At 49.5% G+C, this 26433-nt stretch overlaps 2 protein-coding genes across 2 annotated transcripts; both read left to right on the plus strand.

Moving 5' to 3' along the window:
* The first annotated feature begins 594 nt into the window (after positions 1 to 594).
* CALR (calreticulin) lies at positions 595 to 14828 on the plus strand. Its single transcript, XM_048490061.1, has 9 exons — positions 595 to 772; positions 3590 to 3691; positions 4983 to 5186; positions 5841 to 5935; positions 6045 to 6254; positions 7273 to 7386; positions 9133 to 9276; positions 13216 to 13308; positions 13746 to 14828. Exons 1-9 carry the CDS (start codon positions 682 to 684, stop codon positions 13941 to 13943), a joined length of 1251 nt encoding a protein of 416 aa, XP_048346018.1. The 5' UTR covers positions 595 to 681; the 3' UTR covers positions 13944 to 14828.
* Positions 14829 to 15939: 1111 nt separating this feature from the next.
* On the plus strand, positions 15940 to 26247 carry LOC125427956 (UV excision repair protein RAD23 homolog A-like). The gene is made up of 3 exons (XM_048487524.1): positions 15940 to 16146; positions 22608 to 22954; positions 26244 to 26247. Exons 1-3 carry the CDS (start codon positions 16075 to 16077, stop codon positions 26245 to 26247), a joined length of 423 nt encoding a protein of 140 aa, XP_048343481.1. The 5' UTR covers positions 15940 to 16074.
* The last annotated feature ends 186 nt before the right edge of the window (positions 26248 to 26433 follow it).

Raw genomic sequence — 26433 nt, forward strand, 5'->3', positions numbered from 1 at the left:
CCGACCATCCGTCTCCACCCACGCCCAGCAATGCTCTTTTGCAGTTGCGCAATGGTTCGAGCCCAGCCCCTGCCAGTCAAGGTTTCCTAGGGATCCCCCACCCAACTGCTTCCAGTTGCATCTGGCTGCAACGTGCTCCGGGGGAACGGTGCTTGGGTGGCTAGGGGGCGGGCGGGGGTCGTGCAGGGAGATCTGACTGTTGCAATAGAAGCAAAGGGGGCACTCCTGGTTGTTATGGAGGGGTGCACCAGTGGGATGCCCAAGCGGCGACCCCTCCCCTTCTCCCGGGGGTCGCCGTGGTCTCTCGCTGGCCCTTTAAGTCCCGCCGGGGTCACGTGGGCAGGGCGAAGCGCAGCGATGCCGCCGCCGCCGCGGCGGAGGGGAGGGGGCGGCTCCCCCCGAACGCGTGGTCGTGCCCGATTGGCCGGGCGTAGCGACCAATGGACGGCGGCCATCTGGGACGCCAACGTTCCGGGGTACCGCCTTGCGCGCCGTGCCGCGGCCGGGCCAATGGGGGCGCGCGTGCGAGCCGAGGCAGCCAATAAGAGCGCGGCGGGGAGGGCGCACCGCGGGGGCCCGCTATAAAAGGGCGGCGAACCCGCCTGCCGGGCTGCAGTCGCTGGGGGTGTCCCACCGAGAAGAGAGGGAGGCTGTCGCCCGTACCCCGCTAGAGGAAGGAAAATGAGCCCCGTCCTGTCATTGTTTTTTTGCCTCCTGGGCCTGGCCTCGGCCGGCCCCGCCACCTATTTCCGGGAGGAGTTCGGAGACGGAGGTGAGGGGCGGGTAGGGTAGGGTAGGGTAGGGAAGGGGGGGGGGCGGGCGTCCGCCTTCTGCTGGGCGGTGGGGGGGGAGAGAGCGGCAGGCCGTGGTTCTTCTCTGGATCTAGGCCTCGCCTCCGCCGGTGGTCCCGGACTGAAGGGGTCTGGTCCGGGGTGACGGGAGATCCCCGCCCCCCTTGGGCCGCCGCTTCTGGTCTGGGTGGACAATGCCGAGGGGCTGTTGTATTGGCCCCCCGCTGCCGGCCAGAGCAGGCGATACCGAGCTTGGTGGGTCCCTGGTCAGGCTGGAGGTGAGTGAGGCTCACCTGCCTGGAGGTCCCCGGTTCTCTCCCCACCATCTCCAGTTGGGAAGCTGCTGCCGGTCAGATCAAGCAACGCTGACCTTGATGGACCCGTGTCCTGGTTCAGGCGAAGGAGGAGATTCAGGGGGCTTGGCTGGCCCAGTGGGCTCAAGGTTGGTGAGGCAGTCCGATGCTGGCTCTCAGGTGGCACGGGGACCCTTGCCCGGCTGCGCTTCACTTTGGGTGGGTAAACAAGCCCCCACATTTGCCAGGCTTCACACAGTGAGTGCCACACAGTGGGGAGAAGTGTGAAAAGGACATGAGCGATTGTGCCGTGGGAGGGGACCCGCTGCCACTTAGAAGATGCCTGCTTCCAGGGTGATCTTCACACGTGTCTCTAGGCTTTCTGCAATGATTTTGCACTCAAGGTTGTTGAGATGTGGCTTTTAATAGCTTTCTTTGACCATCAACGGTTGTGGCCCGAAAACTGATGTTCAGAACACCGGTTGGTTGACTGCCTGTGTGTCAGGAGGTGGCTCCTGTGTTTGGTCTAGACCTTTGATGCAGCCGGGAGTTGATAATTAATCTGCAGTCATCTGGGGCCCAGGAGGCCCAGCGGGTGGACTAAGTAGCAACCTGGGGGATGGCTGCAGACACACACACAACGCCCACTGCTGCTGTGGAATCCCAGCCGACAAATTCCAGCAGCGCCCAGAACAGATTTGCCTGCTCTTTGGCTCCATCAGGTACAACCTGGGTCTGCCAGGGCCTTCATATGCAAAGACTGAGCGCCTGCCCAATCATGCGTGCCCACGGCTAAAAAGATGGTCCTGGAGATTGGCGTCACGTTAATAAGCTGGGTGGGGTAACTGGGTGCATTTCAAGTTGTTGGGATGTGCGTGATGGAATCATGAAGCTCTCCGATGGAATTGGAAATTCTGGTCTGGGAGCTTCTGGCAGCTGTTCTACTTTTGACTGTGGTGATAGCATGAGCCCTTCCTTTTAAAAACCTGAGCATTTTTTCATTGTATGATCAAATAAAGGCATGTGTGTTTTTGGGTAGTCACGGTACTGTTCCCTGCAGAGGAGCTGTGCTAATGCTGCTCTGGCGTTACAGTCAAGAGTGGGTCGATGCTCTGCCATCGTGAGAGTGGCTCAGACTTGGCAGTGTTTTGGGCAGGTCACTTGAGATGGGTGCAACTCAAACTGTGAGAGCCTGAACACTACAAATTAGACTGGGTGTCCTTACAACTCACTGTCATGACCCAGACGCCCTAAACCCGTGGTGGCGAACCTTTGGCACTCCAGATGTTATGGACTACAATTCCCATCAGCCAATTGGCCATGCTGGCAGGGGCTGATGGGAATTGTAGTCCATAACATCTGGAGTGCCAAAGGTTCGTCACCACTGCCCTAAACCAAATAGCTCCATCTCTGCCAAGCCAGGTTGGCTTTGGTTAGAACTTGGATGGGAGGTAGTCCAGGGTTGCTAGACAGAGGCAGGCAACGGCAAACCACCTCTCTCTTGCCTTGAAAATCCCATGAGGAGTCAAGTTATCTTCAGTCTGACTGCATTATCCTCCACCATGTTCACAATGAGCAAAGCCAACTTTGGGCCAAGGTTGTAAGGGCTGGAGTGTGTGCATTTTGGATCCCCACCAAACCTATGCCACTCTGCCTGTACAACAATCCTGTAAAGCGGGCATGTTGAAAGCAAGAGAGTTACCAAAATAGTGTGCTTAAGCTGTGCATGCATTTCCAACTTTGGAACAGGAACAGCAAGGCATGGATGTTTTGATCCATTGCCGGGGGGGGGGGGGGGGGGGGGAACCAGTTCTGTTTAGGAGACTTTCAGCAAGCAGTCTTTGAAGTTCTTGGAGGAAGTTTCCATTTCACCAGTTTTTCCCCCTCAATGAAGAATCTACAGCTCTGCATGGGTGGGCTTGGCTGTACCAGCTTTGGTCATCGCAGTTGTATTGATTATCTCTCTCCGGGTTAGCTGACGTAGCATGAATTGTCCCAGGGCTTCTTTTGGATAAATGGCTGAGCGGGAATTTGTATCCAGATTGCATTTTCCATCAGCAAACACCCCCCACTTGGGGCTGGCAGTGGTGGAGGTGGAGACCCTGATTTTGTGTGTATGTGAGAGAGACATCTCTGTGGAACTACCACTTTGGTCTGGATCCAGCCCTGGGTCTCAAGTTAAATTGCAGACTGTCCATTATAGTGCACTTGCTTTAATAAATCAAAATGAGGCCTGAATTTTTAATGGGCTGACATTGTAAAGGAAAGATTTTGTTTCCATCCTTCTGCATTCCCAGGAAGGATGCCTATACTAAATGCAAGCATGTCAGAAAAATGTCCCCTTCAAATGGATCAAAAACGGTTGAATTACATTTGACACTTGAGAGGAACTTTGTCGCTCAGTAACCTCCTACAAAGCAGTGGTACACCAGAGTTAACCACTTGGTGAATTGTTGTAGCCCCTCAGACTCAAACTGTGGTCTTTTTCTCTCCCACCACGCCCAGATGCCTGGACAAGCCGCTGGCTGGAGTCAAAGCACAAATCAGACTATGGGAAATTCAAACTTACTGCTGGCAAATTCTACGGAGATGCAGAGAAAGACCAAGGTAATAATGTGACGTATTAGAGCATGGTTGGCTGCTTACTGAAGTCCTGGAGATTGCAACGGTTGAGATTAGGCAACCTATTGAAATTGACTGAGAGTCAATCTGGTGGCACATGGATTGCAGAGTCCCAGCCCCAGATGCACTCTTACCAGTGCAGACCTGACTAGTTCTTGACCTCACCTGCGTCACAGAGTGGTTCAGGTAAACTGCAGTGGGATCCCCAGCTTGCTTGCTTGCTTATTATATTATACATTATATTACATTATGTTACATTATATTATTCAGTTTTATATACCGCTCTACCCCCGAAGGGCTCTGGGCGGTGAACAACATAAGATTACAGGTATACAATAAACTCTTAAATAAATTAAATTAAAATGCAGCAATCGACATATTAAACAATGTCCGCAATAATCCTCATTAAATCCTCCCAAGAGGGGAGAAAGAAAGATGGGTCCCATAGATAATAAGGGACCCTAAAAACAGGAGAGTAAAGGGGGCACTTATCAGCGGCTGGACACTCCAAAAGCCTGGTGGAAGAACTCCGTCTTACAGGCCCTGCGGAACTCACCAAGATCCCGCAGGGCCTGGACAGCTGGAGGAAGAGTGTTTCACCAGGCAGGGACCAGGGCTGTGAAGGTCCTGGCCCGAGTGGAGGCCAGCCGCATCATTGAGGGGCCAGGGACTACCAGCAGATTGGCCTCTGCTGAGCGCAGAGGCCTAGTAGGGACATATGGGGTAATGCGGTCCCGAAGGTATGAGGGTCCCAGGCTGCGTAAGGCCTTAAAGGTAAGCACCCATACCTTGAAGATGATTTGGAACTCAACTGGGAGCCAATGCAGGTGACGCAGCACCGGTTGAATATGCCAAGAAGGCTGGAATATTTTGTAATAAATAGCTTGCATTTTGTTTAAATCAGTGGGATTATGACTTCCCAGCTATGTCCATGATGGCGGCATTCATGGTGGGGCCCCCCCCCCCCCCCCCATGGATAACTGGTTCATTTAGAAATATGTAGTGGTAAGGACAGCCTGCTTGGTTAAGTGGTAAGGTAACTTTCAGGTCACATAGTACAGAATGGGTTGGTTTTATAGATGATTAATGGAATTTTGGAATTAATGAAAATTAGGTTCACTTACAGAAAATTATGAGCCTTATTTTTTAAAAAAAATCTGTAAAAATACAGATAATATTTCCCTTTGGCGCAGCTGCTTCTGATCACGTTTCAAGTTGATGGTAACAGTATCCTGGTCCCTCAGATAGACTTTCCTTGTACTTGTTGTTTTCTCAGGGCTCCAGACAAGCCAGGATGCCCGTTTTTACGCTCTGTCTGCTCGATTTGAGCCTTTTGGCAACAAGGACAAGACTATGGTGGTGCAGTTCACCGTAAAGCACGAGCAGAACATTGACTGTGGAGGTGGCTACGTGAAACTATTCCCGTCCAGCCTGAACCAGGAGGACATGCACGGGGAATCTGAATACAACATCATGTTTGGTGAGTTTTTAGCCAGAGGATTCTGATCGAAAGAATGTCGAGTGCTGCCTGCTTGTTACGGAAGGGTCGGTCAGAGATGGGTTGATTACTGCCATTTTCACTTGTGGGTCGACTGATGGGTGAGAGGAGAGCAGACTTTCCCATCTTGTATGGTGCAAGACACTGCACACAAGCCCATAAGGTTAGTCTGGAACAATGGCCTAGCTTTGGGAGTGCAATTGCCTTTTATAATAACAAATGAGGTTGTGCCGTAGTGAATTGGTAACCCTGTTCTGCTTTGAGGTAGAATTACATGGTGTGGCCACAGGACACATAGTAGATTTGAACAAGTCACTGTGGTTACGCAGTGGTGGGTCGGAGTGGGGTTTTAAATACATGTGTGAGGTTTATGATATTGCCTCCTGGCATGTTCCCAATGGATAGAGATGGAGAAAGACCACAGACAAGCTGTATTGAGGGCATTCAGCACTCAAGGTGCTGTGGGGTTTCCTGCGTCAGGGTGGGGGCAGGCTGGATATCTGAGGACAGACTGTGACCGTTCTTGTCAGAGGGGGGTAGGAGACCAATTCCTGAAGATCAGTTCTTCACAGTAAGTCCGAAGTATCCTTCTTGGTCGAGTGGTGTTTCCTGACAGAGCATCTGTCTCCACTGCAGGTCCTGACATCTGTGGCCCAGGTACCAAGAAAGTTCACGTGATCTTCAATTACAAAGGCAAAAACGTCTTGATCAATAAGGACATCCGTTGCAAAGTGAGTGTCTAAAGGAATGTCTTCCATACCAGTGCTTGAAGTTTTGTGGTTTTCTTGGAGGGTGGAAATGGCTCCTCTTGTAAGCTAATTATTGTACTTCATTTGGCAGGACGATGAGTTCACCCATCTCTACACCCTCATTGTACGGCCTGACAATACGTACGAAGTGAAGATTGACAACAGCAAAGTGGAGTCGGGTAACTTGGAGGATGACTGGGATTTCCTGCCCCCCCAAAAAATTAAGGATCCAGAGGCAAAGAAGCCAGATGACTGGGATGAAAGGGCAAAGATAGACGATCCAGAAGACACAAAACCAGAGGTGAGTGGGCAGCAGTTATGGTAATACATAGTCATTATTCTGTATGGCACTTAAGAGAGGCTGCAGCAGAAAAATTTATCTACTCCAAAAAGCTTGACAGTGGAGGAGACAGCAGAGCAGTCCAGTACGCAGCAGTGTCTCTTGTAGGTGGATGAGGAAGATAACAGTAGTGATCTCACTCTAAGGAACAAGAGCAGCAGTGCTGTAGTGGTTGGGAGCAGGTGCGCTCTAATCTGGAGAACCAGGTTTGATTCTCCACTCTGCCACTTGAGCTGTGGAGGCTTATCTGGGGAAATAAATTAGCTTGTGCACTCCAACAAGAGCCAGCTGGGTGACCTTAGACCAGTGATGGCGAACCTTTTCGAGACCGAGTGCCCAAATTGCAGCCCAAAACCCACTTATTTGTCGCAAAGTGCCAACACGGCAATTTAATTTGAATACTGAGGTTTCAGTTTAGAAAAAACGGTTGGCTCCGAGGCATGCATTACTCAGGAGTAAGCTTGGTGGTAGTCGGTGGCTTTGCTTTGAAGCAACCGTGCAACGTTTCACATGAGTGAATAACGACCCTAGCAGGGTTTACTCAGAAGCAATCCCCATTGCCAGCAACTGAGCTTACTTCCAGGTAAAGGATCGCGCTTTAGTTCTTTGCATGAAAATCAGTGGGGTTTAACAGCGCTTAACAGGGTTACCTACACTGCTTCCCCAAAACTAGGTCTTAGGTTTAATGATAATAATGGAGCCCAGGCCAGCCAAGATGCGTGTGGGGGGGACTCTGTTTGCGTGTGCTCACAGAGAGGGCTCTGAGTGCCACCTCTGGCACCCGTGCCATAGGTTCGCCACCACTGCCTTAGACTAGTCACAATTCTTCAGAGCTCTCTCAGACCCACCCACCTTATAGGGTGTTTGTTGTGGGGGGTGGGGAGGGAAAGGAGATTGAGTCTCCTTACAGGAGAGAAAGGGGGATATAAATCCAAACCTGCTCCTTAATTTCTCTGGTTGTTTCCCATTTTCTTAACAGGACTGGGATAAACCAGAGCATATTCCTGATCCTGACGCCAAGAAGCCAGAGGATTGGGATGAAGAGATGGACGGGGAGTGGGAACCGCCAGTAATCCAGAATCCGGAATACAAGGTAACAATGGTTTCAGTTGTGTATTCCCTGAATTTCTTTACAGTCTTTTCAGTGACTCAGATCACCTCCCCTTAACTTTTTGAAAAATAAAATTGCCAGACAAAAACGGGAGGGTGGCATCCATCCTTTCAGATGAAATGGTGGCCTGGGTGGTGTTGTGGTTAAGAGCCATGGACTCTAAACTGGAGAACTGGGTTTTGCTTTCCTGCTGCTCCACATGAAGCCTGTTGGGTGACCTTGGCCTAGTCCAGTGGTGGCGAACCTTTGGCACTCCAGATGTTATGGACTACAATTCCCATCAGCCCCTGCCAGCATGGCCAGCAGGGGCTGATGGGAGGCTGAATCCATAACATCTTAACATCCTGGAGGTGGGGTCCTCCTGAGCTAATCACAATTCTTCAGAGCTCTCATCAGCCCCACCTACCTCTGGAGGTGTCTGTTATGCAGGAGGCAGGAGGCGTTCTTAAGCTCTAGTTCAAAAATAGAAAAGTGGGATATTAACAAAGCCTCTCTTCCTCCGCTGGTGAGGTCCTGTGACTCTCCAGGTGTTCATGGTCACAGTCCATCCCAGCCCACATGCTGCTCAGGGGGCTGAGTTATGTTTCCCTGGAGGCATGACCCTATTCAGGGTATGTGTTCATCAGATTGTGCTCTTTTTTTCAGCTGCAAGGTTCATAGGCAAACCTACAGACATAACTAGATGAAAGTCTACTTGGTAGCCTCTGAGGGATGTTTGGTACAGAAAGGGCAGGGGTGCCAAGCTGTCATTAGCTTGACCATTCAGGCTCTGTCCCTGAACTGGATTTCAAACTTCCATATAAAACTGTGGATGTTTCTGGCTGAATTGAATTGGGAGTGTTTGGTTGGTAGTTGTTAGAAGAACAATGCATGCTCAAGAAACAGAAACAGTTTGTTGGATGCCTTGGTAAGGTGAGAACTAGTGTCCTTGTACAAGATAGTTCTGAGGATCTTTGTAGAATGAGGTGTCTGTCCTGAAGAACCATGAAGACGAGTTGGAACGGATGCAAAAGAGCCGCTGTAGCAAACTGCAGCCAGTTAGAGGCTCTGCAGTAGGGAGCTCGTGTTGGGGGGCAGTTTTGAAGTATCCTTATTATGGCTTTGGGCCGTAATTGAACAGACTGGAGATCAGAAGTGTGGAGTCGAACTAGGAGCAGAGTATAGGGTGGATCCTGCTTCCTTTACTGTTGTTGAGAAGCGAAGATCAGCCCTGAAAGTTACACTGCATATCAGGGGAACCTGTACAGATAAAAGTCGTAGGGGAGAGAGGGTGTCGTTAGGACATTGAGCAAGTTTTGAGTGGAAATGCCAGTTGAAGCCACCCTAATACCTTAGTTCCTTTGTCCTGTGCTTTGGTGCAGCGCTTGACGTACAGAAAATTCCTCCCCACCCCTGGCAGCCATTTCTGACCCTGGGAAAATTCATTGCCCAGTATTGCAGGACACACATGGGTTGGTGGTTGCAGGTAGAAGCAGGAAAGGAAATGAAGTGACCCTTCTGTCTCTCTGAGAGTGTGTGTGGTGGAATTATATTAGTATTCCCTTCAGTTAATGCTAAACATGTGTTGGAAGCTGTATCGGAGCCACATGCTATGACGGTGGACTTTTCTGTTCGTTTTTTTCATATGCTTGAGCTTAACAAATGTCTAGTTTATTACAAGTCAGGTGAGCTTGTGAGCCATTTGTAGTACCTTTTTGATTTCACACTTCATACGTTTCGGCTTCCCAGGGAGAATGGAAACCTCGTCAGATTGACAACCCCAATTACAAAGGGAAATGGATTCATCCTGAGATAGATAATCCCGAGTATACTCCAGATTCCAATCTGTACAAGTTTGATGATATCTCTGTCATTGGCCTGGACTTGTGGCAGGTAAGTCATTCTTGACAGGGCTACCATTCTTTCTTGATTTTTATATGGGATGTCCAGGCATGCTTTAAACTTTTCTGTGTCTCTGCTTTAATGGAGAGCTAGCAGTACCATCCAAGGATGCAAATTGTCACAGTTATTAACGCTTTTCAGTCTTTGCTTGTGCAGATACTAACCTTGCATTTGCAAAACAGGGTAGTTAATCAGAATACCCAATGTCAAAGCAGGCTGACAATCCCCTTTCTTGCACATCCATTGTGATGTGGGGTCATTGTACGTACATCACTTTGGGGTGGTATAGAAAGATCTACTCTGTTCCATATAAAGAAGATTGTATATTCCCCGGCCACAGCATGCTGGAGCTTCTTTGATGTAGAATGTCCTGCCTGGGTCCTAGTTCCTACCTAACCCTGCTCTCGGGTCCGTTTGAAGCTAAAATGCGTTTGGCAAGAATGTTGTTGTCTTAAAGTACCAGCACCATGTTCAGTAATGCACAAAATAATAGTTTTGACCAAGGCAGTGTGTAAAAATACTCATTTGGGATTATATTCTAATGCAGAAGCATGCAGCTTTCTCAACCGCTGCACTTCAGCAGATCGAACTGTCATCCTTCTATGCAACAGAGTACAGTGTAGCAAATGCCTTTAACAAAATAGTTTCTTCTAATAATCTCCTGGAAGTGTGTGTTTTCTGCTCACTCTAGTTCAGTGGTGGCGAATCTATGGCACAGGCGCCAGAAGTGGCACTCAGAGCCCTCTCTGTGGGCACGCGCAAAGAGTGGGCTCAATTATTAGCATTAAACCTAAGACCTAGTTTTGGGCAAGCAGTGTAGGTAACCCTGTTAATTCAGGAGAAGAACTAAAGCGCGATCTTTTACCAGGGAATAAGCTTAGTTGCTGGCAATGGGGCTTGCTTCTGAGTAAACCCTCCTAGGGTCATGATTCACCCATTGGAAGAGTTGCACAGTTGCTTCAAAGCAAAGCCACCGACTACCACCAAGCTTTCTCAGAGACTACCACCACGCATGCCTCAGAGCCAATTGTTTTTTCTAAACAAAAACCTCAGTATTCAAGTTAAATTGCCGTGTTGGCACTTTGCGATAAATAAGTGGGTTTTGGGTTGCAAGTTGGGCACTCGGTCTCAAAAAGGTTTGCCATCACTGCTCTAGTTCAACTGAACTCTTAACTGGACACCTTAGCAAAATCATAATTAAATGCTGTTGCACAATATATTTATCATTGCGCCGAACAGCATAATGGCTTGACTGTTGTGGTGCTGCCTTTTGAATACTGTCTCTGATCCAGAACACAGGAGTTCAGCTGATCTTTGGAGTTAATTGACAAAACCTTTATAATGATGTTGAAAATGTTTAAAGCACATTGTGACTCTCCTGTTCAATCCAGGGCAATTTCCAAAAGAAAGGTGTACAGAGACCTGCATGGCAGAGGGTTAGATTTAATGGTCCTTGGGGTCTCTTCCAACAGTACGATTCTATGAGACTGGCCATTGTGGTTTTTCTGCGCTGTATGGCCATAGTCTGGTAGTGTTAGCTCTTACCATTTCACCCACAGGCTAAAACTTATCAGACCACAGTCATTCAGCCCAGAAAAACCACCATAGCCACTTGATTCCACCTGTGAAAACCTTCAACGATACAATGAAGTACAGAGAATTGCTATGTAGGCCCAAAAGACTCAGGGCAATGTGTTTTGCCCATCGGAAGAGTCAGCGCTGTGTCCTGTCTTAGTCTACTAGACCAGGGGTCTGCAACCTGCGGCTCTCCAGATGTTCATGGACTACAATTCGCATCAGCCTAGGGGCTGATGGGAATTGTAGTCCATGAACATCTAGAGAGCCGCAGGTTGTAGACCCCTGTCTAGACAGAACAGTCTTGCAAGCCCTGCAGAAGACCATTAATGTTGATGCTGTCTGGACCTCCTGGCAGCCGCCTCCATAATAAAGGGGCAGTGTTAGGAAAGGCCCTGAGATTAGAACCAAGGCAGAGTGGGCCACTCAAGGAGGGACTGGGTCAGGAATGAGACGAACAACTACTGCAAGGATCACGATTAGTGCCTGGGAGGGCAGGGGCAGTCCTTTCGGGTAGCTGGGGCCCAAGAGCTTTAAACCTTTTTAAAAGAGCTTTAAACCTTTTTAAAAAAACAAAGCTTTGAGTGGAAGCCCAAGAACAGGTTTATCTGCTTTAGAATTAGAGGAATTATGCGTAAAGTGGCCATCACTGCAGCTGCCTTCTGCACGAGGTGTGGTTGATTTCAAGGGCAGATCCCTGTGGAGTTTGAGCCAGTAGTCTAGTCTACAGGTGTAGCTATGCTGGCAGTCAGAGCATAGGAGAACATATGTTGATAGGATCCAGGGGCCTGCTGTGTGTGAAATGATCCCGACGCAATGGCGGGGGGGGGGGGGGGGTTGGTTGGTTGCAAAATCGCCCCCTCCTCCCCCTGCAGGAGGTGGCCTGCAGACCAGCTTGGTGGGGGTGTGGCTTGGCTTCTGCAGGAGGTGGCCAGTGGGCTGGCTTGGGGGGGGGGGGTGGCTTGCCACTGCGGTGCCCCCAATCCCCACCCCCTGAGAGTGGAGGGCGCCCAGAGCAGGTGATGTCTCTGAGCGCCATCTCCCCCAATTCGTCTCTGATAGCATCCCTGACGCCTCTAATGAGATGTTGTTGCTTTGTATTTGCGTTCTGTGGTCAGCCTTTATTCTTAGTGAAATAAAGGAAGAGTTTGATTAAGTATCAAACTAAATTTCTTTGGCGTGCTCAAGTAGTGACTTCATCCCACAGCTTTGTATCTTTCACTAGTTGCCAGTTTCTTTGGTCAAGTTTTGGGGAGCTGGGCTTTAGCCTTTACAATCTCACACTGCTTGGATCAAGGATATTTGGGCATACCTCCCCACCCCAAATTTGAACGTGGGGGTGTCTTTTGGATGGGGCTGTAAATATGATTGTCAAGAGCAGTCATGAGAATGTGGCCTTCAAGAGGCCAGGGCATAGCTAGATAACGCACCTGGTTGTTGGCAGGCTGCGAGCTAGCTAAAACAGGAATTCACACAGAGCGAAACAACCCCCACCAAAAGCAGGCCCGACAATGATCCTTTCCCCTCTATTATATGCTGACATTTAATGGCAAAAAAATAGTGTAAATGTTTGAAGATTCTAGAGCAGTGATGGCGAACCTGTGGCATGGGTGCCAGAGGTGGCACTCAGAGCCCTCTCTGTGGGCACGCACACATAGAGTTCGTCATGTGGGGGGCAGAAAATCACCCCCTCCCCCCCCACACACATCTAGGCTGGCCTGGGCCACTGAGCACGACATGCACGCATCGCAATGAGGACTCGGCTGGTGGGCCTGGTGCCTGTGCTCCAAGTGGCTGCTGCCCAAGGAGGGGGGGGGGCGCGCAGAGGAAGTAGAGATGCTAGAGAGGCACAGAGCGGTGCGCACGGGACTTGCTGGAGGCCAGAGCAGGCTGGCCCCTGCTCGAGTGGGTGGGGCTGAGGAAGAGGGAGCTAACTTTTTTTTTCTAAATTAAAACCTCAGCATTCTGGTTAAATTGCCGGGTTGGCACTTTGCGATAAATAAATGGGGTTTGGGTTGCAATTTGGGCACTCGGTCTTAAAAAGGTTCGCCATCACTGTTCTAGAGTGAGCTGTGGGTTGTAGAAGAAGGTGGTGGATAAAATAACCTGCCAATAGTGAGAGTAGAAGTAGGATTATATGTACTCTTAAGATGCCAGCCACAGATGCAGGCAAAACATTAGGAGAAAATGCTACTGAAACATGGCCATACAACCCAGAAAACCCACAACACCCTAGTGATTTCGGCTGTGAAAGCCTTCGACAATACATAGGATTATGTATTGTATGGAAAGCTGTAGGAACTGTTCAGGACATGGTAGGGAGCTGGGAATTCACTGTTCTTCCTGTTGCTTCAGGTTAAATCCGGCACAATCTTTGACAATTTCCTGGTCACAGATGATGAGAAATATGCGGAAGAAGTTGGCAAAGAAACCTGGGGGGCTTCTAAGGTGAGATGCTTTTATCTGTATTTTGTGTGGCAAAGGGACTGTGCTACCTGGGTATTGCTTCTGTTTAACTTTTGCAGTGCATTCTACGTATTTTGTTAAGGGATTGTAAGCAACTTAATAACTGATAGATTCAGAAGCTACAGTAGACAAAGTTAGCTAAGTAGGTCTGGCGAAAATTTCATGGCATAAAAAATTGTGTACTAGATCTGGTTTTGTCTGCAAAACCTGGTTAATGTTAATAATCCATGAAGTCCCCTGTTGAAAGGCACCCGAGCTAGCAGGCGTTGCCACATTTTCGGGTAGGGAATTTCTGAAGTCAGAGATCCTTGAGGCTTCTTGAGCTACTTTGTACCAAGGGAGAGGCGTATCTCTTTCTGGCTCCTGTCGCAGTCTACTCTTCCAGCCGCGTTTTGAGCTGTCTCCTTTGTCTTTCTCAGGAGCCTGAGAAGAAAATGAAGGAACAGCAGGATGAGGAGCAGCGGAAGAAGCAGGAGGAGGAGGACAAAAAGAAGAAAGAGGAGGAAGGAGAAGAAGAGGCTGAGGGTGAAGACAATGAGGAGGAAGACGACGACGAGGAAGATGAAGAGAAGGAGGAAGAGGAGGACACAGAGAGCCCCTTAAAGGACGAGCTGTGAGGGGGGTGTCTGCTGCACCTCGCCCTGGGCCTGTACCATGCAGTTCGCTTGGTTGAACCCAACTAAGGAGGGGGATAACAGTAATGTCTCTATGAGACACAAGAACTTTCTTTTTTTATTGGTGTGTTTGTTTTGTCTTGGCCCCCTTCCCAGATGCCATCAGTTGTCCATTCATGTGTGTAGAGGGGAACTAGAAACCACATCCTAAGAAGGCTAATCAGAGGGACATAGAGTCTTTGGGGGACCGTATACCATCCGCATGCCGTTTTGAACGTGGCCACTCCTGTCACTGAAAGCTGCTGCCTCCAGTGGCCTTCCAGGAAAGCAAACATCTCTCTTTTCCGAGCTTGCCTCCACCTGCCTGTCCGCTCGTCCTTCGAAGCGGTGTTTTCGTATTTCCATTAATAGGGTGTGGGGAGAGCGGCTTCTGTGCCTGGGAAAATCGAAAGCAGTATTCAGCCATGAGGGAGGGAAGACCAGTAGTGTTGAAATACTGGAAAGAAGGAGCAGAAATGCCCTTTATTTTTAAACACACACACCCCCCCCCGGGGGGGCTGCTTTGCCTATCAGACAAATTATTTCGCGCTTTTTTAAAAAGCCAAGTGTAAAGATGGGTCTACCTTTTCTGCCCTGTTTTTCTAGCCACTTGGCTATTCCATATGGTAACTTTCCCTGTTGGAAGGGGGTAGAGGGGAGATTGGCAAGTGACAGTAAAAGATGTGGGAATTCTGGAGCTGCTGAAAGGATGAAAAATGTTCTTTCTTGGCAGCAGAACATTTTTCTAGGCGGAGGAGCAGAAAAGGCTGCTGGAGGGAGGAGGATCACTAGTTCACACTTGAATGTATGAAAAAAATTTCTATTAAATTAAACTTCATGTCTGGCCCATGTTCTGATTCCAGTGTGGCTTATTGTGGGGGTTTGGCTGTGCAAGGGGGCTTGTGTTACCTAAAACCACACAACTGTATTTCCAATGTCAGAGAGTGTGTGTGCCATAGAAACCCATTTGTTCACATTGCAGGTGGTTTAAACCGGGGATCTCCACTTCTTCCATCTGTGTTTCTGTTTTCCCCCCAATGATACTTGAGGCTGAGACCCTGAGAAAAGGAACGAAGGATGTTTAGAATATGCCTTGCGAGATCAGCAGACATGGGGCATGCAAAAGAGCTATTTGGCCCCTTGAAAGGATTTATGGTGCCCCTGAGATAGCTGAAGCAACTCCCATCCCAGCAGGGTTGCTGCAGGCCCATCAATGGTGGCAGCCACTGTGCCAGAACTGACCACCTCCCCCAGTGTTGTTCTGGGCTGACAAGTTCGCTGCTTGCTCAACCGTCCACACAACCACCCCCACTTGCTTCCAATCTGACCTGGTGAATCACCCAAAGTGCCAATCTGCCAGCTGAGGTAGCCACCTGCCCCCCAGTGCTGACCACCTTCCCCAGTGCCATTCTGGGCTGGTGAGCCTGGGGAGGGTGGGAGAAGGGGAACCAGTTCCAATCTAGGCTGTCAAGGGCTGACCCCTCCTTCCCCAGTGCTGATGTGGTCTTGCAAATGGAGGGCTGGGGCTCTTGGTTCTGTCCATCCGTCCGGGTCTTGACTTCAGGCTGGGTTTGACCCTCCAATCTACTCAGGTATCTGTCTGAGGGGCTGGCACCTAAGTGATTCCCAATTTACGGCCCTCTTGTGAATCACGTCCTCCCAAATGCTCTCTTGTTAACAGCCTGGCAAACAGAATCCGGCTTCCTGGATGGTCCGTCCGACTCCAGGTGTGGGGAGGGTCCTTTCTGGGAGTTCTCCAGGCCCCACCTAGAGCTTGGCAAGCAGAGCGCATGGCTGGTCCAGGGCTTCAGTCAGGTTCCACGCCATGACGCTGTAACCACTGCACCACCCCACCGCCCCTCCACTTCGCACCACAACCGGAAGTCGAGGCCGCTCTGGCCTCTGTCTCCATGGTCGGTGCCGCGCGTCTGACCGGCGGCGTCGCCCCCGTCCCCCGTCACGTGGGGAGGGCCAGGCCGGGGCCGGAAGTGGCGCGCGGGCGGGATTAAAATGGCGGCGGCGTGAAATTGCATGTTGTTGTGGGGGCCCCGCCGAGTCCGTTGGGAGGAACCGCCAGTTGCCCCCCCCCCCCGCCATGGCGGTGACCGTCACCCTGAAGACGCTGCAGCAGCAGACCTTCAAGATCCGCATGGAGCCCGAAGAGACGGTGAGAGGCCCGGGCTGGGCGGAGGAGGCACTGCCGCCCTCCGGGAGACACGGTTGCGGGGGGGGGGGGGGAGGAAAGGGGGTGTCAGTCGACCAGGCTCCCCGCCTCGCCTTCGTGCGCTGGACCGCCTCCCTTTCAGTCTGTTGGTCCTTTCCTGTTATTACCCCTCCCCAAAAAAGATGGAGGGAAGGGTCTTGCCATAATGCGGGGGCGGGCAGGAGCCCCCTCTGCGGAGCCACCGGTTGATCTGCCCGCGAAGGCTGCCGCCCTCCGTTCCCATGGAGAAAAGGACCCCTTCCGAGAGCAGCCCCGCAGGTTGGAGATGGGATTGGTGTTGTGGGTGGGTCCATTCCGGGTTTTCCGGGCTGTATGGACGTGTTCCAGTAGCATTTTCTCCTGACGTTTCGCTTCATCTGTGGCTGGCATCATCAGAAGATCTGATGGTAGTAAAGCAAGTGGAGTATATCTACCTGCGGAATGCCCAGGGTGGGAGAAAGAATTACTTGCATTGGTTGAAAGTGTTAAGGGTGCAACACTCCACTTGCTTTACTACCATCAGATCCTCTGAAGATGCCAGCCACAGATGCAGGCGAATATTATGAGAAAATGCTACTGGAACAAGGCCATACAACCTGGGAAACCCACAACACTCTAGTAATTCTGGCCGTGAAAGCCTTCAGCAATACATTGTAGGTGGGATTCTCTTCTCTGCCAAAGGAGCCCCCAAATCTACAGGAATTCTCCCCAAGCCTGAGTTGTTCTCTGGCCATACCCCAGGAACATGTTGCTTGTGTCCTTCCCTCCCCTTGGATATGCTTATTAGCCTTGGGCGAGCTTGCACCATTGGGGGTTTGTGCCAGTGGGACTTTATGTCTGTCAGCACACTCCTACCATGTTTCTTTGAAAATAAGACTGGGTCTTATATTAATTTTTGCTCCAAAAGCTGCATCAGAGCTTATTTTCAGGGGATGTCTTATTTTTTCCCCATGAACAATATGGTGATTTTGCGTGCACCCCACCCCCCACATGATCGGGGAATCTGTAACTTGGGCTTATTTTTGGAGTAGGGCTTATATTTCAGGCATCCTCCAGAAATCCTGAAAAATCAGGCTAGGGCTTATTTTCGGGGAAACAGGGTATGCAGAGTCCCGGCCATCTAAGTGTATTGAAAGGAGTGGCCTTAGACTGGATTAACTGTTTTTAGGATTACTGTCTTTGCAAAGAGTGCACTGCTCATTCACACTAGTGCTACACACCCTGTTCTTAGTACCAGCAATTTAGCATCTTCCAGAATTCATTGTTCTGGTTTAACTCTGCACTGAGACTATAGTGCCAGATTGGGATGCAAGTGATGGGGATGGCAACCATTTTGTAATTTATTTATTTATTTATTGTTTCGATTTATAAACCGCCCCATCCCCTGTTTTTGATTTAAAGTTTGAAGCGTGGAGTGCTCTGAGAAGTGCATCAGGTGGCTGTTGTTGGATTTTTCTCATGCTCAGGTTGTCTGGGGAAATTGGTTAATTTTCTTTGAATAAAGAAAATGTTTGTATTCTTCTCTAGGTTCATTTGTAAATGAATAAATCCTGAGGGTTTACACAATGCTAATGCAGCTTGTTTTTAATATTGTGTCTTGGTTTAAATGGCAAACCTGTTTGTAGAGACCTCCAGGATTCCTTGTGTGTTGTGTGACTTTGTTTTGTCATTTACTTTGCAATATCTTCTGACATAAGACTAGTATTATGGATGCAGAGTCTTGCTTCAGGCAGATTTCTGGCATCCTGACAGGAAGTCATATTGAAGAGAATGAGAACATGATGAATGGGAACCATTCTGGCTGCACTCCGCGCAGTGTTTCTGTTTCAAGGACTTTGTTCTTTGCCATGATGTATGGATAGATGCATTAGTTCTGCATTTCAGGGTAGTGAATTGTCAGTTCACAATATCCTGTGATAGGTCTCGAACCTGAAGCCAATAAAGTGACGCTGTAGTGTTGATCAGTAGCATTTATTGATAAGCATCAGAACACCAAAGCTGTTTCTGACAAACCTGGCATTTGCCATCGCCTTCATCCCTGTTGTCAGTCCCCCCCTCCCGTTTTCCCAAGAAGTAGTGAAAGGTCGATTCCCCATGGACAATTTGTCGTGTGATACTCATGCGAAAAAATATGGTTTCAGAGGCGTAGCTGGGCCAAACTGTGCCCGGTACGCATTCTATATTTTCCACATACACCCCCATAGCACCCCCCCTTCCCACACTTACCTTAGTTCTTTTCCTTTTTCTATAACTTTTTCAGGCTGCAAAAGGCCTGTTCTCAGTAAAAACGGCCTGATGGGAACTATACTTCCCAGGAGACCTTGTGAGCCCCAAGGTCTCCTGGGAACTGTAATTTCTCAGGCCATTTTTACTGCAAACAGGCCTTTTGCAGCCTGAAAATGTTCTGAACAAGGAAAGGAACTAAGGTAAGTGTGGGAAAGGGGGTGGGGTGGGCGCTGCGGGAGGGGCCTGGGGGCGATTTTCCACGCCCCTAGGCGTGCACCCGGGGCATGGCGCACCCCCCGTCCCCTGGGAGCTCCGCCACTGCATGGTTTAAGTAAGAGCTCCCCACCACTTAAGTGCCGAACACAGATTCATTTTGGTTCTGGCACGCGCTCTCCCCCCCCCGCCCATCCCACGTTTTTTCAGAACCTGCATTGAAGTGCACCTTTTTCCCAATCACAGTCTGAAGTCGGATTGGTGGGGAGAAACGGGACAGACACTGCTTATTGTTCCCACCCTTCGATATTTCCAGCCAATCAGAGGGCAGTGGGCTGTGTGCAGAGCGCACGCAGCCTATTTATTTATTTATTTAGTATTCAGATTTATATACTGCCCTATCCCTTGAGGGCTCTGGGCAGTGTACAACACAAGGATTTCCCCACAAAATATAGCCAAACCCAAAAAACAGGTGGAGCAAATAAAGCAAGTGAATAGATTACAAATAAATAGCACAGGCTCCACGAACTATAGCTATAAAAACATAAGATCCATTAAAACAGCAATTACTACAATATTACAATTAATACAGTCTGTGCACTGAGTGTGGCTATGAAGGAGCGTAAATATGAAACTACTGTACAATGATTTTTGATAAATTATTTATGCGTGGCTACGTTCAAATGTAAAAACGAGAAGAAGAACAACATGAATTTTCAATCAGGGGCGGAGTAGCATTCCTGGTCCAGCACAATAGCCAATCAGAAGGCGGGGAAATTCTGCCTACGCATCTATGTGGCAACGTAGTTGTGCAAAAAAATTTTTTTAAAAAAAGTTCTCGCCCTAACCCAACAGAACAGCCAATCAGGAGAAGGAAGAACAGACCCGTCGAGCAGATCGCGTGTTTGTGGGGAGTGTTACATCATTTGAAACCACGATAGACATTGAGGTCTTCACTAGACACACGCTGCAATGGGGAGGGAGAAACTGTGATGAAAATTTCTTTTGGAAATGGGATGTATCCAGCTTAATTTCTCAGTGGGAATTTGACTAAAGATAGTCAAGGGCGGTGATAGATAGCAATAGAAAGCCACCTGGCTTCCTGCCCCCATGAGATAATGGAAATCATACTGTTTCTTATGGGACCAGGGTGTCGGGGAAGCCCAATTATCTACAAAGCGTATGAAGCCATAAAGTAAAAATCAAGGAAAGAATGCCCCGGATGGCAGTGGTTACATATAGCAGACTGGTTACATATATGTTGTAGCAGCATTGATTTGTAGTTGCAAGCAATTACATCAAGTTAGGAATGCATCTCAACCACCTAGATACAATTCCTCTGAACTTTCCAAATGAGTCACTAAATGGGAGGGAGGCATAAAATGAGACAGGTTGGTAGACTGATTCTTTCTGTATGGGCAATAGAGAGTGACAGTCCCTTCAAGGTGGACTGGGACCTTTACATGAGGTTTACATGAGCAGCCTGAACTGTGATCAGCACGTGGATTGTCCATCTATAAGCTACTTTGCTGTGTGTCTTGTCCGGTGACAACCCTGAAAGTGTATGTCTCACCCAAGGTCCCCCAATGCATTTCATGGCTGAAACATGATCTCCTAGTTTACAGCTTTTACAGTACAATTCTAAACAGAGTTACACTGTTTTAAGCTCATGAACATAGAAGAGAATAACTCTGCTTAGGCCAGCATTGTTAGTTACTGCTGAGACTAACGCAACATGAATTCTTTCTTCACACCCAGCAAGCTATTTTTGCTCTGGATGGATGCATAGATTGCAGCTGAAATTCTAGCAAAGTATAATCTTGTTTTCATGGAATTGTAGTTGGAGGGACTAAATAACCACATTGCTCCCTTTTTAAGTATTTGAAGGAGGGCAGAGAGCTGCTCTTTTTGGCAACAGAGGATGGAACTCGCAATAATGGGTTTAAATGTTGGGCAAAAAGGTTCCAACTGGATATTTTTTGGGGGGGAAATTACGCTAAGAGTTGTGCAACAATGGAATTGACTGCGTAGGAAACCTCTCATCGGCAGTCTTCAAGTAGCAGCTGGACAAACATTTCTTTGGAATGGCCTAGGCCAGTGGTGGCGAACCTATGGCGCGGGTGCCAGAGGTGGCACTCAGAGCCCTCTCTGTGAGCGCAGAGTTCGTCATGTGATAATAGTGCAATTATTTCAGGGAGATTATTAGCACTAAACCTAAGACCTAGTTTTGGGGAAGCAGTGTAGGTAACCCTGTTAAGTGCTGTTAAACCCTACTGATTTTCATGGGAAGAACTAAAACGTGATCCTTTACCTGGGAGTAAGCTCGGTTGCTGGCAATGAGGCTTGCTTCTGAGTAAACCCTCCTAGGGTCGTGATTCACCCGTTGGAAGAGTTGCACAGTTGCTTCAAAGCAAAGCCACTGACTACCACCAAGCTTACTCCTGAGTAACGCATGCCTCGGAGCCAAATGTTTTTTCTATACTAAAACCTCAGTATTCAGGTTAAGTTGCCATGTTGGCACTTTGTGATAAATAAGTGGGTTTTGGATTGCAGATTGGGCATTCGGTCTCGAAAAGGTTTGCCATCACTGGCCTGGGCTGATCCTGTGTTGAGACGGGGGTTGGACTAGATGGCTTGTATGGCCCCTTCCAACTCTATGATTTTATGTTCCAGAGGCCATCAAAAAGCTCTATCCAAGTCCACCCCACCCCCATCCTCTGCCTGTGCTGCACATTGTCAAGGGCAATAACGTCTCATGATCAAATTGACCTCCCATTTCCTTTGAGAATTCAAAATTGCCAGTATTTTGGCAAGACTTCCTGGTATTTGCAACGTGCGAAGGTTTCTGTTTTAAAATCCAAGATTTGATTTCCACTCTGTTAAATTGCAAGGACCACGGTTTCCTTCAGTAATTTGCATTAGATTCAAGCTGATAACAAATTCAAGGCTTTACTTCAAATTCCGAGCCTACATTCCAGTGCAGCAGAATTGCTGTTTGTCCGGTGTATCAATGCGTAGTGTTTCTCCTGTAGGTTAGGCTTTGCTTGTGCAGGAACGAGGAGCATTCCCTTACAAGGGAAAAGATTTCAGCTGTTCCTGTAGTTTCTTTGGGCTTCCAGGAGTACAAGGGATAATTTATTTATTTTATTTTTATTAAACTTGTATACCGCCCTTCCCCGAAGGGTTCAGGGCGGTGTCCATCAATTATATAAAAACAGTTAAAATCCATTTCACATTCATCCCAGTTAAAAACATATATAAATTATTAAAATTCAGATGGCGATTGAAATTGTTTCCCCTTCCCCATTCTTGCACCCACGGAGGCCAGATATTTGTCACAGAAGTGTGGTGTTATCCCGGCTGGCCAAATGCCTGGCGGAACAGGTCCGTTTTACAGGCCCTACGGAAACTCTGCATGTCCCGCAGGGCCCTGATCTCACCTGGGAGCCTGTTCCACCAGGTAGGGGCCAGGGCCGTAAAAGCCCTGGCCCTTGTGGAGGCCAGGGATCACCAGAAGGTCCGCCTCTGAGGAGCGGCGGGGCCTAGCAGGGCGATATAGGGAGAGACGGTCCCGTAGATATGCTGGTCCAAGGCCACAAATAGCTTTAAAAGTCAGCGGCAGTGGTAATGGTAATATAATGGTAATGGTAATATAATGGTAATATAATGCTAATGGTAATATAATGGTAATGGTAATATAATGATAATGGTAATGGTAATATAAGCATTTGGTGTGAATGGTAGAGGGTCGAAAAGCCAAAGTTTTGCTGTCTTTAAATGTTTGTGGAACTCAAAGCTTTGTTCTGTCATTACTGGGGACGAAGCGTGAGTTACCTACCTATGAGTGGACATAGTGCTGAAGGATTATGACTTGGAGGGGGCTGTTGGGCCTCTGTGCTTCTCAGTGCTGGTGGGAGCCGGAAGATTTGCCTCCTGGATCTTCAGCCCAAGGCAAATGGTAGATCCGGTTTGGTCTTTGTCTGCAGGTGCGAGTTCTTAAGGAGAAGATTGAGGCCGAGAAGGGCAAGGATGCTTTCCCAGTGTCGGGCCAGAAGCTCATCTACGCTGGCAAGATCCTGAGCGACGATGTCCCCATCAAGGAGTACAAGATTGATGAGAAGAACTTCGTGGTGGTGATGGTCACCAAGGTATGGCTGGGCACTTCTCTTCATAACAAAGCTGCTTGGAGGCAGGAAGGTGGCCGTGCTGAGCTGTCTCCCCTTGCCGTGTCCAGAGGACTTCCTAGGAGCAGCAGTGGTGTAGTGCATTCTAATCTGGAGGAACCGGTGCATTCTAATCTGGAGCAGGTGCATTCTAATCTGGAGGAACCAGGTTTGATTCCCCGCTCTGCCGCCTGAGCTGTGGAGGCTTATCTGGGGAATTCAGATTAGCCTGTGCACTCCCACACACGGCAGCTGGGTGACCTTGGGCTAGTCACAGCTTTTCGGAGCTCTCTCAACCCCACCCACCTCACAGGGTGTTTGTTGTGAGGGGAGAAGGGCAAGAGGATTGTAAGCCCCTTTGAGTCTCCTACAGGAGAGAAAGGGGGGATATAAATCCAAACTCCTCTACTTCTTCTAGCAGCTGGAGGTGTAACATTTTCAGACGTTCTAAAGCCATGTTTTTTCTGTCCGGGAAAAACATGGAGATGGGAGGATGGAAATATATACAACACTTAGCTGCCTCAATAAATTTGTGTTACTGCTATAGTAATGTACAGGGTGTGTTGGTTAAGTAACCAGGGCACACAGTTGTACAATTTTCAATTGATGAAATTTAAAAATGTAGTTGCCTTAGTTTTCTACAAGCACCCTGGTATTAACAAGACAGCTGCAAAACTGTCCCTCCTGTTCCCACATATGACTTTGTTATTTGCCACGGGACAGGAAAGGGAGGGGAAGGGGGAAGTGGAAAACACAGCTTTGCAGTAAAAAAAGAGGAAGTAAGTTACAGAGACAGTCTCATGCATTCCCAATAGTGCCCGTTATATATTTGGATACCAAGTTAGAATCATAGAGTTGGAAGAGACCACAAGGGCCATCAAGTCCAACCCCCTGCAATGCAGGAACACACGATCAAATCACTCCTGAAAGATGGCCATCCAGCCTCTCTTTAAAAACCTCCAAGGGAGGAGACTCTCCGAGGTGGTGCATTCCACTGTTGTGCATTCCTTACTGTCAGGAAGTTTTTCCTGATGTTTTGGTGGAATCCCTTTTCCTTCACCTTGAACCCATCATTACTCCTGGTCCTAATCTCTGGAGCAGCAGAAAACAAGCTTGCTCTCTCACCAACATGACATCCCTTCAAATATCTAAACACTATCCTGTCACCTCTTAACCTTTTATTCACCAAACTAAACATCCCCAGCTCCCTAAGTCTCTCCTCGTCGGGCACTTGTGAACACTGGACAGATTAGTGCACTATTCCCAGACCTGTTACAACATATTCACTGGGCAAATTAGCCATGCTTTGACCATAAACAGATCCATGACCATACTGCCACTACCTCCTGCAAGGAAAGGAAAGGTGAGGCAATAAACACCTGGCGTCCCAGTCTATGAGGACTACAAAGGTGGACTGCTGGTGTCCGAGTTGAGTGGACAGCAGCTTGAAGGGCCCGGCTCACCCTTTCTCAACTGAGTGAGGCCGAAGCAAAGAAGGACCCTCAGGGAGATGGGAGCACCTTCTTAGTGTGGAAAGACATTCTGGATTGGAATGGTGTGAATCCAGGAATCATACACTATTTCCTGCATGTGTGTGTTGTGCTGTCAAGTCACTTTCAGCTTGTGGCAATCAACCCTACGGATCAGTTTCCTCCACAATGTCCTGTGCTCAGGTTTTTCCGGCTGAAGGCCGTGGCTTCCTTTATAGCAGAGGTGTCCAACTCTGGCGCTTCAGATGTTCATGGACTACACTTCCCATCAGCCCCTGCTGGCATGGCCAATTGCCCATCTCATGCTGGGCCTTTCTCTTTTCCTGCTGCCTTCATCCTTTCACATTATTATTGTCTTCCCCAGTGACTCTTGTCTGTTGATTACGTGACTAAATACAACAGCCTCAGTTTAATAATGCATCCTCAGTCTTACATAAAAAAAGTCCAACAGTGATTTAAAAAGCATTTTGCTCATTCTAAAACAGCTCATATTTCCTTGAAGTTTCTTTCAGCGCTCCCAAAAATTATTTTTCCCCCCTTTGTTTTATTGGTTAAATCATTTATATCCTGCCTTTGCTCTTGGTTCAAGGCATGTTACAATACCAGTTTAAACTTTCCCCGCTGAACCATAAGTAAAATAATGAGCCCTAGATGATGCGGCTGGCCTCCACACGGGCCAGGACCTTTACAGCCCTGGCCCCGGCCTGGTGGAACTTTCTTCCTCCAGCTGTCCGGGCCCTGCGGGACCTTGGTGAATTCCGCAGGGCCTGTAAGACTGAGTTGTTCCGCCGGGCCTTTGGAGTGTCCAGTCGGTGAAATGTGCGCCTCCCCCCTTACATATTTGATTTACCATCTTATGCTACCCTCTTAGAGGGGAGTCCGGCTGGGGGGGGGGGGGGGGGGGGGGGGGGTGGGTGGGGGGGGGGGGGGGGGGGGGGGGGGGGGGGGGGGGGGGGGGGGGGGGGGGGGGGGGGGAGGTGGGGGGGGGGGGGGTTTGGGGGGGGGGGGGGGGTGGGAGGGGGAGGGGGTGGGGGGGGGGGGGGGTGGGGGGGAGGGGGGGGTGGGGGGGGGGGGGGGTGGGGGGGGGGGGGGGGGTGGTGGGGGGGGGTGGGGGGGGGGGCGGGGGGAGGGGGGGGGGTGGTGGGGGGGGGGTGCGGGGGGGGGAGGGTGGGGGGGCGGCGGGGTGGGGGGGGGGGGGGGGGGGGGGGGGGGGGGTGGGGGGGGGGGGGGGGGGGGGGGGGGGGGGGGGGGGGGGGGGGGGGGGGGGGGGGGGGGGGGGTGTAGTCCATGAACATCTGGAGAGCCACAGGTTGCAGACCCCTGCCTGGAGAAAATGGCTGATTTGGAGGGGAACTGTAGGACACCATAGTCTGCTGAGGTTCCTTCCCAAGCCCTCCCATCCTAAAACTCCGTTCCCTAATCTCCCAAGAATTTCCTAAGACACAGTTGGCAACATTACCCTCCCCACGGATATCCGTCCCCTCTCTAAACACTGCCTTGTTCATGGACTACAAATCCCATCAGCAGCAGTGGCGTAGGAGGTCAAGAGCTCATGTATCTAATCTGGAGGAACCGGGTTTGATTCCCAGCTCTGCCCCCTGAGCTGTGGAGGCTTATCTGGGGAATTCAGATTAGCCTGTGCACTCCCATACACACCAGCTGGGTAACCTTGGGCTAGTCACAGCTTCTCAGAGCTCTCTCAGCCCCACCTACCTCACAGGGTGTGTGTTGTGAGGGGGGAAGGGCAAGGAGATTTTCAGCCCCTTTGAGTCTCCTGCAGGAGAGAAAGGGGGGATATAAATCCAAACTCTTCTTCTTCTTCCCCAGCTCCAACCCAAATCTCCAGGAATTTCTCTACCCAGAGTTTGAAACCCTAAGGTTAACGTCAGCGTGTGCTTAATGTCTGGGGCCTCTTTGGCTTTTAATCTCTCCATTAATTTCTTCTTTCTCTCTGTGCTTGCAATTGCAGATAACAGTGTATTCACTGGCCTTCTCCGGGAAGGGAGGGGTAGAGTCAGGGTCTGCAACCAATTGGCCATGCTGGCAAGGGCTGATGGGAATTGTAGTCCGTGAACATCTGAAGAGCCGCAGGTTGCAGACCTCTGCCTTAGACCTTGGGAAAGGACTTTCGCTTTCCTCCACTTTTCCCGCTTTTACTT

The sequence above is a fragment of the Sphaerodactylus townsendi genome, linkage group LG03 (genome assembly GCF_021028975.2).
Source record: "Sphaerodactylus townsendi isolate TG3544 linkage group LG03, MPM_Stown_v2.3, whole genome shotgun sequence".
Taxonomy (NCBI): domain Eukaryota; kingdom Metazoa; phylum Chordata; class Lepidosauria; order Squamata; family Sphaerodactylidae; genus Sphaerodactylus; species Sphaerodactylus townsendi.